This window comes from Emys orbicularis, chromosome 8 (assembly GCF_028017835.1).
Source record: "Emys orbicularis isolate rEmyOrb1 chromosome 8, rEmyOrb1.hap1, whole genome shotgun sequence".
In the NCBI taxonomy this organism is placed as follows: domain Eukaryota; kingdom Metazoa; phylum Chordata; order Testudines; family Emydidae; genus Emys; species Emys orbicularis.
The window spans coordinates 17,108,473-17,121,421 of record NC_088690.1 but is presented as its reverse complement, the minus strand read 5'-3'; the positions used below and the strand labels follow the sequence as shown (position 1 = coordinate 17,121,421).

The following is a 12,949-nucleotide window of genomic DNA, read 5'->3' as shown; positions in this document are numbered from 1 at the left end:
GTAAACAGGCATACTTTGAACAAGTGACTTCCATAGTATCTCAAAGAAAAGCTTGTGAACTCTGCATTAGAGTGCTCCACCAAGAAAGATTGGGAGTCTTTCCTTGATTGCTCCCATATGAAAGGGTTGTTTCCAAATCCAGGAGTGCTCTAAATTGGCATGGCATGTTCTTTTCTGCATAATGTATGTAGGCCCTGCACATGCTTAACTTTAGGCACTATGAGTTCTGTTAGAGTCAATGGAATTACTTGGGAAATGGGAAACATGGGCGTAAGTCTTTGGAGAACTGATAAAAGGCACTAGAAGATCAAACCAAATGGTGTGATCTTTAAGAACAGCACTTGCTCATTATGGACGGAAGAGGATAACAGAAGGGAAGTTTTTTGAATGTGAAATAGGAGGGGGATGTGGAAGGAGTAAAGATCTCAGTAGTGGGGTCATTAAAGCCAGATAATAAGCAAAAATGTAAATATTTATTAAAGGCGTTTGCATCCCTTCTTGGCCACTGCCTTTGAGAAAATGAATATTTTTATTCAAGTATGTGTCGAAGACTTTATTTTGGCCACTTTCACTAATTGCTGATACTTAGCCATGCAAGTGTCAGAATAGTGAATTGTTGCATATTTTAAGGTTCTAATGACACTTGGTTCTGTTGCCCCTTTCCAAGGCTGGTTCTTCCCTAACGTGGCAATGGATGGCTCTGGGATTGTTAAGAGGAATAGCATCTCTAGGTTCACTGATTAGCACTAAGCTCACTTCAAAAGTGACTGAAAGCTACCAGTGGGCATGTCCACATCACTACAACAGTTGATACTAGGTAGCACTCTTTTTGGCAATCTCAGAAGAGAGTCCAGGGAGCCTTTCACTTCTGCTTGTGCCATATCTGTGTGAATAACTAAAGGGCTTCCTCCATCTTTAGGGCTGTAATTTTGACATCTTTTGCTAGCAGTACATTTTTGTACAGCGAACTTTTGTTCATTTGTGATAAATTAATCTAAAAATAAATGTATCCTTATCTTAAATACTTCTCCTTTCTTATCTGACCCTTTCCTCATCCGAGGCTGCTCCCACAACTTTCACCAATGGGCCAGTGCTGACTTCTTCCCCAAATCAGATCGATGAATGCCTACCTTAGCTGATACCTCATCTGGCCCAGGACACTTCCTGTCAGGGCCGGCTCCAGGCACCAGCGCAGAAAGCAGGTGCTTGGGGCGGCCCATGGAAGGGGGTGGCACATCCGGGTCTGCGGCGGGTCCCTCAGTCCCTTGGAGGGAAGGACCGGCCGCCGAAGAACGAAGCGGCGTGGTAGAGCAGCCGCCAAAGTGCCGCCGATCGCGGCCTTTTTTTTTTTTTCTTCGCCGCTTGGGGCGGCAAAAAAGCTGGAGCCGGCCCTGCTTCCTGTTTCACTGCTTGGCCCTGGAACTGACCCTACCAGGCGCATTTGGTGCAACTCTGGGGCTGTTCAATCAATTGTGCCCCAGAATGCACAAGTGGATAGGAAAATACTCTAGAAACTTAGGATTGTGTCAACAGCTGGCTCATGTCTTGTTTGCACGAGAATGATCATCCACCTGAAGAAAAAGGATGGAAATTCTGCTGGAGCCAAAGTACACTCTTGAGGTCCATGTTACAGTGGATGTCTACACAGATACTAGTTTTTTAATGTTGAATTATTGAAGACTAAGTTAAAATTGTGTAAGCTAAACAACACAAGTCTTCTCTTTCATAAAAGGAAACTTAATAGGCAATTGACTGTCATTTCTAATTTAATTATTCAGACTATACACAACTTAATATCTTGTTTCAACCACAGTCATCTTTACTTGTGTCTTTTGGCAGAAATGGTTACTCATACAAAGTGGCAGTGGCTCTGTCTTTATTTCTTGGATGGTTGGGAGCAGATAGATTTTATCTTGGGTATCCTGCCTTAGGTGAGTTTTTTTTTTCTTGTTTTGATTTTAAATAATAAAACGTTAATTCTATATGACTGCAGTTTACACGCATACTTATGTCTTAACTACTGACCTCTGATTCTCAGTGTTTTCAAATCCACTAACTAGTGTACTCATCTCACTTTAAAAGCAAAGCCTTTTGCAATGAACCATGTCCATGTTTTAGCTGTTTAGAATGACTCTGTGGCCAAATCCCGACCTGATTTAAGTGGACATAACTCCTCTTGAACTTAGTAGTGACAAAGGGGAGAGTGCTGTAGTTCAGGGGATAGGGCATGTGATTGACAGTCAGCAAGCCTATGTTCTGTTCTCAGCTTTGCTGCCCGTCTATTGTATGAATTTGCGCTAATCACTTAACCTTTCTGAGCCTTATTCCCTCTGTTGTGGAATTGTTTGAGATCTGTTGGTGAGAAAATATATGTTATGGTTAAGCATTAATTATGGGAATTGAGCTTGTTTGCCCCAGGACTGACTTTGGACAATGCTGTTGAGAGAGTCAATGTGGCCTCCGCTCTTTTGTCCTTCATGATGGGGATCCCTGGGTAACAGTCCAAGTGCCTGTAACTAAAAAGGTGATCAGAGTAGTGTAATGATTTTAAGTTGTTTCAGCAAGTAATATTCTCATTACAAAAATGTATACTGAGAAAATTCAGCTGTCAAAACCCAAGAAATATCAGTTATAATAAGAAATGTTCTTCAGTTCTGTGCAGTCACTTAAAAAAAGCAGCTCTGAAAAGTCGCAGTAAACTTTCCAATAATAACCTTAACTGATGCCTTATTTACTTTCACACAGTACAGGTTAACAATTTATATAACTTATAGCACGGTGTAGGAAATCAGTTGTATAAAGGCTATGAATCAGTTATTGGTATTCTAAGTATTACATATTTTATATAGTAGAAGATATACTGTAGGAAGATGTGTGTGACAGAAATGGAGCTGCTCTGTAATTTATGAATATTGTTTATGCTGACCTGGTTGTTGGGATGTTTTCTGTGTGAATATATTGGTTGAGCTCAGTAGGGAGCTAGAAGGAAAACCAGCAGAAAAGAAAAGAATTGTTCAAGATAAGCCACTTTCTCTCAACGCTCAAGGGCTGTTAAGAGACAGTGCTGGATAGGAAAAGGCCTGGGAACCAGAAGATCAAAAGACAGAGTTTAAAAGGAAGACTTTCATGAGGAGGGCAGTAGCTATTGGGGAGCCATTGGGGAGAACAGACTGACACACAGGACCTGCTAAGGAGTTGGAAAAATTTAGGCCATCAGGGGATATTAAGCCTTTGGGTAAGGTAGATGTGTTTGTAGGCTATTTTAAAATGCTTTATTCCTACTATTAAAATAAACAAATATTTTAATTTTAAGTAGGCTTTTTGGTCACTGAATACCACTGGCCACAGAGTCCTGAAAGGAAGAACCGCAGGTGCCAAACCCATTTGGACCTGCTGGGAAAGCATTGTTGATACACAGTTTGGGCCTTGGGCTACAGCACCCTAAGTGTCCAAGAACTGCAGAACTCCACCCTAGGAGACATATAGGCATGGGACCTGTTACCTGTAGGAGTGCACTCAGAGACCAGAAAAGGCAAAAGTGCTGCTAGCCCTGTAACCATAATAATGTCTTATCTAAATACCCATTTTAAATTCAAAACAGAGCTTAGTGTCTGAATAATATAATTAATGTTCTGCAATTAGAATGTGTGTGAAATAGAACTTGATATATATTCTTGTAGTTCAATGTAAGTCTTACTATACATTAGCGATGTGTGTGCTGAAATGAGTTAAATGTCTTTGTGGAACTTGCACAATATAATGCTATATAAGCTATGTCTTGAGGGTCAAAGTTAAGATGGAATATCTGGTGTGAATTTCCCCATGTCTACGTTTAAGAGAATGTATGAATTTCTACAACGTCTTAGCTGATCATTTCCTTAAATCTTACTGAATATGTTGTATTAACCGTTCTGGATATGTAACATTTTAAATTAATAACTGTAGTGATCTTCAATTTCAGGTAATATTTTTCTATTTCAAAATACATTGTCATAATTCTTTTTATTTCTATGAAAATTACTAATATGTAAACTAATGTCTATTTGATTGTTGTGCTTTCCACTAAGATATTTAAATTCCCAACCAAAAAAGTTGCCACCTTTTAGATGAAATTAGTTAAGATACTGATTTTAGAAAATCTATTGTAAGAGTTTCACTCTTGCAGTCATTTCAGGTTATTTTTAAATTGCTTGTTTCTAACTTTTTTGAAGATACTCAAGGTATTTACAGATTGCTTTCCACTGGTTTTGAAAACGAAGTACTAGAAATAACCTATAGATTTCTGGACATGTATCTAAACATGTATAGATAAGTGTGTCATATCTAAATCTGCATGACCAGATCCTAATATATGTACAAAAACAAGTAAACATGAACAGAATATGGGACCTGATCCTGCAGACACTTACCACTCAGAATAGTGCTTACTATTGTTAATTCTGTTTGAAGCTATTGGCTTTAATAGGACTTCCCACAGTGATAAAAATTACCTCAGATAGTGTTTGCCAGATTTATCCACAGGATGAAGAAAATGATGATGGCTTTTTAAGGTACACATAAATCCTATTCTGCTAGAATTACCTTCACTATATTGTAAGAAACTCTCTGTCTAAGCTTCATTAGTTTCTCAGTATGTTACAAACAGTTGCCTTTTTTGTATAGCTCTAGATTGCATGATGTAATGGACTGCTGAAGCTAAGTACACTACGTAGTACTGCTTCAACTGGGATCTTTGAGTTTCTGTCTGCTAAATATGAAGTGATGTTTTTCTAATAATGCTCTCTGTTCTGATGGATAATTCTGTGTTAACCTCTGTGGCCTTTTTTTCTGACATGCAATAATTAGCACATTTTTATTTTGCACATTTATATTTGCATAAAAACATTAGATCTTCTAAGATCCTTTTTTTTTTTTTTTTAGAGGCAATTGATAACTCTAGATGCCCACTTTCTGTAAAACAAATGTTTCAAAATACAAATATTTTCTTATTTTATCAGTTGGACTTAGAATAAGGATGTGCACTACTTTTAATGCAGATGTCTGAAACCTTGGCTTTGAATTCTTATATGTATTACACTTAAATTACCAATCGGATCTGAAATATAGTACACAGATATTAGCCACAATTAAAATATTTGCAAGATAAGCTCTTATAAAGCTTGGAAGCTGTTCCCTCTGAAAGGATGGAGAGGAATGAAGCAAATAGAATACTGGTAACTAATCACACAACTGCTTGTAGAGAATTCTTGTGCTTTGTCAAACAAGATACCTCTTAAATATTAAATTCCTGCAAATTACGTTTAGGAGCTGACCTGCAAAGCAGCAGGTTACCTTAAAAATTAGTTGTTGTTTTTCTTCTTTTACCACAATATATATTGTTGTTGAATTCATATTTTGAAAAAACTGTCATTCATAGACTATCCTTATATGAAGCTGTATAGTGCTTACTACTTTGTAAATGTGTTTATTTGGCACATTGCCTTTAAAGACAAGATACATGCATTTGCTTTGCATGGTTCTTTAAAAGCTGGAGCACACATCGATTTTCCTCACTGACCTTTCTACATACAACAGATACCATTTTTTAACAAGATGGTATAAATCCTGACAATACAAAGGCAGACTATAAACCAGTTTTTCTTGCTTCAAGAAACTGGCAAAATAGGATGTCACAAAATAATAGTCTCCTGTTGTTAGATAAATAGTATGGCAAAGGCTTTCACTCTAAGGTATTTCCTCTTTAATTGAGTGAATTTAATTCTCATGAAGATGGAGAAATAAAGCATTGGCTTTAGCCGGGCATTGTGAAAGCTTCCCCATGCAGCTCTGCTGATGCACCTTTCTTCTGAGCTGTAAGCCCCCTGCTATTTCCATCTTTGTTAGTCTGTTCTCAAGGGGGTCCATGGTGCCATATAGTACCAATTCATGTTTTGTGTTTGTGAGACCACCAAACTCAGTCTCACTTGGGATTTAGATTAGGATTTGAACTTTACTTGTAAACCTCCATATTTCCATTTGGCCATACAAACAAACAAGGCTTCAAGCTAAAATTGCATAAGCCTTCATTCAGAAACTTTATTCTCCCTCTCCCCAAATATGAGAATACTGTAATTCAGTTTTAGATGAGTATCAAAAAATCCAGACCTCTAACTTAACATTTTAGGTCTAAAATAAAGTTTATTTTTTGGCAGTGAATAGCATTGACTACATCATTGTGAAGAGTTAGTACAGAGTACACAACACCCGTACTGTCCAGACTTCTAAACATCTTGCAATCCTGCAACAATCCTCCATTTTTAATGAGCTATCAAAGGTTCTTTGCTCTTACCTCTACAGGGGGGGAAAAATTTCTAATTAACATGTGTTTAATTGCAGTGTAGAGGCTTCGGCTGGAGCCAGGGCTCTGAGGTCCTGCAAGCCTGAGTCATCTGGCGCAGGCCGGCCGTGGGTTTTTAATTGCAGTGTAGACATACCCATTGAAGCCAAAAAGTTGTATGGATAGCAGAAACATCTAACGTTTTGTAAGGAAAGCAGGGTGGATTTGATTTAAATCAGATTGATTTAAATCATGATTTAAAAAGACTTGATTTAATCATGGATTTCTACATAAAAGTGCATTCTTGTTGGTTGTTATAACCTTAATATATATTCTTCAGAACTCAGAGATAGATGTAGGTTTCATTTTTAGAAGGTACACACTATACATTTTTAAAGTGATTTATTTCAAAAACTTTTCAGATTAGTTTTACAGCTATATCAGAAAATGAATGATTGTTTGGTCATTTCTTTTACCAAAGGTAATTGAAGCAGATATTTTGAAGTCATTGGGAGATGAACTATCTCCAATTCAACAGGTTAATCATTAATATTTAGAGGATTTTCTTGCCATGCTGTATTAGGAGGACAACATCACCAGACAGACATTTAAATTGTTTTATTTAACTAAACCAACAATGTTATATATTCTGGATTTTTTTCTTCAACAGCAAACATATAATATTTTAACAAAACAAGCATATGAATTTTTGAATTTAGTTAAACATTCAAGTTTTTTAAAATCAGGTTTGTTTTTGTTAAAATTGTTTTTAACTAAAATAGTTAAATGAAATATTTAAAAAACAAAACAAAAATTAAATCGACTATGTCAGCCAGGTCAACATGAGAAACTTAAAACATTGGCTTCTGCAGCTAACTCCATCGTCTTCACCTTCATTTTCCTGTTTGTTCATAATCTGGAAAAGAAAAACAAGCTTTCCTGCTTTTACAGGTTCCAAACAATTTCTCAGTTTGGAACAAATTAGTCCAAAGGAAGAAAATATTCTTTCTACATGGCAGAAGCTACTGCTGTTAAAAGTGAGATTGTCACTTCAACAGTCTCTGAATCCAAGTGCTTATGTAACTTCCACCAGTTCACCGATGTGACTTCCTTTAAAACAACATCAGCAAACATATATTTCTTGAATGGTTCTTATTCCCAAACTGGGTCTCTTTTACAGCCTGCTGCCATTATAGGTTTTCCCTTCTAGTAAGAGAATGGTATGGAAGATCTCAAATCAATGAAGGCTACACTCAGAAAGACCTCAAAACTTCTGGAATATGCTGCTCAAACAGTTTCACTTTTGTTTCTGCTGCCTGTCCCTCCCTTCTCACATTTATCTCCAGACTTCTTTTCCTTGTCCAGATCTATTCCGCCCCCAACAATCTTCTATTCATTGAACTTTTTGAAACCTTTCACTTTTAGAGAGGTAAGGGATTGACTCTGTGTACACAAATTTGCAGAGGGACAATACGGTTGAGATCTGTTATTTCTCACCTCTATATATTATTTATTTATTTGAAAACATTTTTGCAGTTAACAAGCATGTTTTCTCTGGAGACACAAATCCACAGTTTGAGAACTGCAAAACTAAGCATCTCTGATGTCATCTTCTAGACTGAGCACTGAGTCCCATTGGGTAGATAGAAAGATTAACCTAAATAATCTATACAGAAGCCCCTGGAACCCCATAAAATTGGGTCCCTAATCCATGAACTATTGGAACTCATTTACAAAACTTTTCTTAAACATTACATGAATATATTGTTTCATACTATAGAATTTATAATCCCTATTCCATGATGAGATATCTTTGAGCTATAATGTATCTTTATCTTTTTTTCCTCAAAAAGCATTTTATAAAAAAAAATCTGATTTAAATTTAAAAAATCCGATATTTTTTTTCAAATAATTGATTTTTATCCACCCTGAAGGAAAGTAAACCTTTATGCTTCAGGACTTTAGCCAATCTCTAACCGATTGTGTTAGGAAGAGACTTTCTCTGTAGGGCATCTTGCACCTTTTTCTGAAGCCGTTGGTGTTAGCCACTGTTAGGCTACTGGACTATTCTGATCATGTATGGCAATTCCAGTGTTCTTCAGGTGCTTTGCTTACAAGATGTTCTGAAACTCATAGAGCACTTCCCCCCTCCCCCCCCATATGCTCTTATTTCTTGCAATATGTGGATTAAAAAAATTAATTTATAGCTACAAATAAGTAACACTATTCACTTGTAAAGGAAAGTGTAGTCCTGTTTCAGTCTTAGATTTCTTTTTAGTCTCCAGATAAAATACTTTCTCCTCTTCTACACATTAGTATAATCCATATTAAATCTACACTTGCAATTTGAGAGGTGGGACAACAGGCCCAGCCAGAAACTGCTGCTCAGGCCCCAGTGAGGTTTGCACTTCCGAGCCCTGGTTTACAAGTCCAATGCTCTAACCCCTGAGCTATGGAACCAGGTCCCAGGTGCCCTCAGCACGGGCTGAAGGTTGATTCTAGTCGATGCGTGGCTGGCATTGCATATCTTCCAAGAGCCTTGAGCATCTTACATTATCCAGAAGGGCAATAATCCCCAAAATTTCTCAGGTTCACGAAAATTCAATTACCCTTGTGCTTTATGGTAGTCATTTTTAAAAAATGTAATTCAGGATTTTTAGCTCCAAAGACATCCACCCTAATTTTTCTGATATTTTTTCCTCACTTAGGATGGATTTAACTATAAGATCCCAGGCTTTTTTACTTCAATAATCAAAGGCTCAAACCCTTAAAGCATCAAGACCTATAGCCACGATAGTTGTTCCTGTAGAAAGTCTGAAGTTTGATTAGTGAATGGGTTGTTGCAAAATTCTAATCCTTTACCAAGTGTCATTGTTGATATTCAGAATATGGTTGGGGGATGGGCAGTGGGGTTGCAGCATTTTTTATATAAAATCAATACAGTGGCTTGCTTGTCAACAGTCAGTTTATTTGGGATCATCCATTCCCTGACAGAAGCAGAACTAAAGAGTAAATAGTGCTGAAATATTTTTCAGAAATGTGGTGAAAATTACAAACACTCTTGCAGACATATACTTCCCTCTGCTGTGTTTAGAGGGAGCATTGGTTCATCCAAACTACTGAATACAGATGAAAAAGTTCATTTGTTACATGGAAGACGGGTTTGGACTTCCTCCCCTTAAATTTAAAAAACCCACAATTTTTGTGATATAATGGCCTGTTTTTTCCCCCTCTACTCTTACAATTATTTGGTCACTTCCACTGTTCATTTATTTTTTCTTCCTCCTTTCTGTCTTTGCTTCCTTTCCTGCTTTTCCTCCCCATACTCCCCAAAGCAAAAATTGGGCTCAATAAGTGTTTCTACAACCAATAATGGAGAATGAAAGTGACTAGAATGATAAAATCTTGCAGCTAATTCCATACATAAAGTGCTTACACACTTGGAGCTACTGTCTCTGCTTCTGACACCAGTACAGATGGTGGGGTGAAAGTGGCTTGTTGGGTCCCTAAAATGCCAACTTCCAGTGTGGTTCAGAATATGTATTGAGAGCCTGACAAAAGATGGGAGAGTTATCCATGAATACTTTGGGTGGGGAATGCTCCAGTTGCAGAGATAATAAATTTGGTACTCTAGTATTTACCAGAGAAATTGGCATGCATCATTTTAGTCCTAGCTCAGCACTGTTGTCCCCTGTTGCTGGCATTTGTTTTGCTGGCTGTTGCCCTTATGTTTTTTGACACTACAGCCAATACTGATGGCAAAGCTTAAAATGCTTGGCTGCTGCAAGTCCCAGATACCAACCACTGAGAACAATTTGTTTTAAACATTTATGTATTTATAATTTTGTATATATAACTTGACTTGTGGGCTTCATTGATTGACACCATTTCATATTATAGTGTCATAGCGAAATTATTTTTGGTCCATTGGAAGGCCGTCCTGCTAACAGTTTTTCTTCCTTTGGTCAAGAGTCACATACTCATTATTAGGGCTCCATTTTTCAACTTTGTTAACAATATAGCTATCTCTGTGTATCCTGTATTTCCAGCATGTTGATTTCTGTTGCATCCAAAGTGTGCTGTGCATTTTACACGCAGGTATAAACTTGTATTCCCTGCTAAAGACAGCACAGTTCTCCCCATACAATATCCTACAATTAACTTGACCTAGTTAAAGACAAACATTCCTTTTCACACTTTCTAATCTTGGATAAAATTTTCTGATGAGCCTAAGTGACTTAGGAGACTGACACCTATTTTCAAAAGTAACTTAGCCCCTTAAGCTTCATTGAAAGTCCTTGGGGTTTAAGCTTCTTAAGTCACTTTGATGCTTTTGAAATTTTTACAATGTTCACATACAATGAAATCTGTACAATAAACTATTTAAGGCAGCCTTCTGCTTTTAAAGACAGCCTCTAAGTATCTCCACATTTTATTACAGTTCTGCCTGACCTTTAATGGAAAATCATCTCAATGAAACAATCATTTGTTAGTCACTTACAGACATATTCCACTGCATTTAGAATGAATACATTAAAGTTCCTAGAAAAGTATCTACAGTGTTGGCAACCCCTTAAAGATTAGTATTGTATACACTAGCAATGAGAACAATATTCAAACCCAGCATGTAATGCAGCAGCTGTTTCCAAAGTCTAATTAGTATGTTCTACAACTTGAGACAGTAGAAAGTGTTTCATGTTAAAATAAGTTTTGGAGCTCCAGTGCGCAAAGATTTCTTTGTTTTAAGATTAACTGTGCATCCAGCAAGAGAAAGGAAAAACTCAGTAATTTAAGTTGACAGTAATATGTTCATTCTCTTCCTTTTCTCAGAATTGTGTCTGTTAAAATCATTTTGTATTTAAATCTTTTAAACTAAGCAAGTTTCTTTACAGGTTGGTGCATAACTGTAAAAACAAAGACTTTCTGATAATTAATGAAAATATTCTTGTGTTAATTTCACTCTCATGCTAAAATGTTCTGTGCGGGGGGGGGGGGGGGGAGAGATGGGGGGAAATGCCTACGCACCTGGAAACTGTAAAGTTCCATAAACTTTATAGAGAATTGCATAAGGCTGTAATTAAGTCTTATTTTCCTTTCTAGGTTTGTTAAAGTTCTGCACTGTAGGGTTTTGTGGAATTGGTAGCCTAATTGATTTCATTCTCATTTCAATGCAGGTAAGTTGACACTTTCAAACTAGGATACAAATCAATTTTTTGTTTATTAAAAGTCTGATAAAGTCCAAAAAAGGGGCCAGTCTGTTTTTGGCTTCAAGAGAATTTTCTGACTATCCTACACATTAAAATCCAGGTACTGATTTCTCAGTCATGATGTTGCAGAGGGTGCATCATAGGAAATAGATTTAAATGTATATAGATGAGATCTTAAAATAAATTACCAACTAGATATTTCTTCCAGTCACTGCAGTGCAACCACCTCTAAGTGTAACCTGGAAGCTTTTTCACACACAAAGCAACACTGCATATATGTGATATGGCAGAGTGAAGACTGATGTATCCTATTAAAACTACTTGAGAACTTAAGCAGAATCTAGTTGTCCAGCACTGTAATTTGGCCAGGTCACATGTGGCTTGGAGTGGTAAATACCACAGGATTTAGGATTGTATTTAGGATCCCTGGCTTAACATATCACCAGGAAGATGTGTGTAAATGCATTCAAGAGGGTGCAGGGATAAACTTAATGACCCAGGGTGACATTTTCTAAAGCACTTAAGTGTCACAGTCCACTGAAAGCCAATGGGACCTGTGCTCCACACTCACTTAGGCACTTTTGAAAAAAATCTCCTCCTCTCCTTGACATGCAGAGTTTATCTTATTAAAATTAACCAACCTCTGAAATGGTGACCAGTGGTGCTACAGAAGTCTGGATTATAGTTAGTATTTCTTTGTACAAACACAGCAAATTATTGGAGACCAGGAGAAAGGAGGCAGTGATGATGCCGAATAGTAAACACTAAAAATGTCCCCAGGTGGCTTGTAAAGCTTGTGCATTTATTTCCTAAACTTCAGGAATCCAACCAGATGCTTGCTTTGCAGACCAGAACGTGTTGGGTGTTGTGTACCATTTTAAAAGTTAAAACAAATGGATATATCCAGCACTTCTGTTCGCAAAACAGTATGTGGTAAGCATAGATCTCCACAGTCATGGTCTGGCTTCCCTGCTCCATTTTCATTTCTGCTTTACTTCTTCTGGTTAGTGCTCTGCACATTCCCCAGAGTGGAAAGGGAAATACTGTAGTAACTGGTGTTCTATAAACATCAGAAACACACCTCCCCCCTCAATCAAAAGGTGAGCTTAGGAGCAGTTTGGTCAGTGTTTCTAACACAAGAGGTATTATAGAAGAGTGAGAAAGAAGAAGGCATAACACATGGGTTTTGTGTTTTGCACTGTGGTTCACGTGCATGTGATGTCCAACTTCTATATTTAATATTTTGAAATAAATAAAATTCAATTGCAAGTTTAAATATGAACAGCTGCTGGCCAACCCCATGACTTCAGGGACTGCGGGGTTGAGAGGGAGAAAGTTGATGTTGCTATTTTACCTATATTCGCAAAAAGATGACGTACGTTAATTGAGAAGGGTCTTTTTAGGATTCCTGAAGGTTAAGGCCTTC

General features: G+C 37.3%; 1 protein-coding gene across 1 annotated transcript in view; it reads left to right on the top strand.

Moving 5' to 3' along the window:
* The window catches only part of TM2D1 (TM2 domain containing 1), a 36,369-nt gene that overhangs the window by 8,404 nt on the left and 15,016 nt on the right, over window positions 1–12,949 (top strand). Inside the window, exons 4-5 of the mRNA XM_065409568.1 lie at window positions 1,840–1,931; window positions 11,417–11,490. Of these exons, the coding sequence (XP_065265640.1) occupies window positions 1,840–1,931; window positions 11,417–11,490 (166 nt within the window). The remainder of the gene's footprint in view (window positions 1–1,839; window positions 1,932–11,416; window positions 11,491–12,949) is intronic.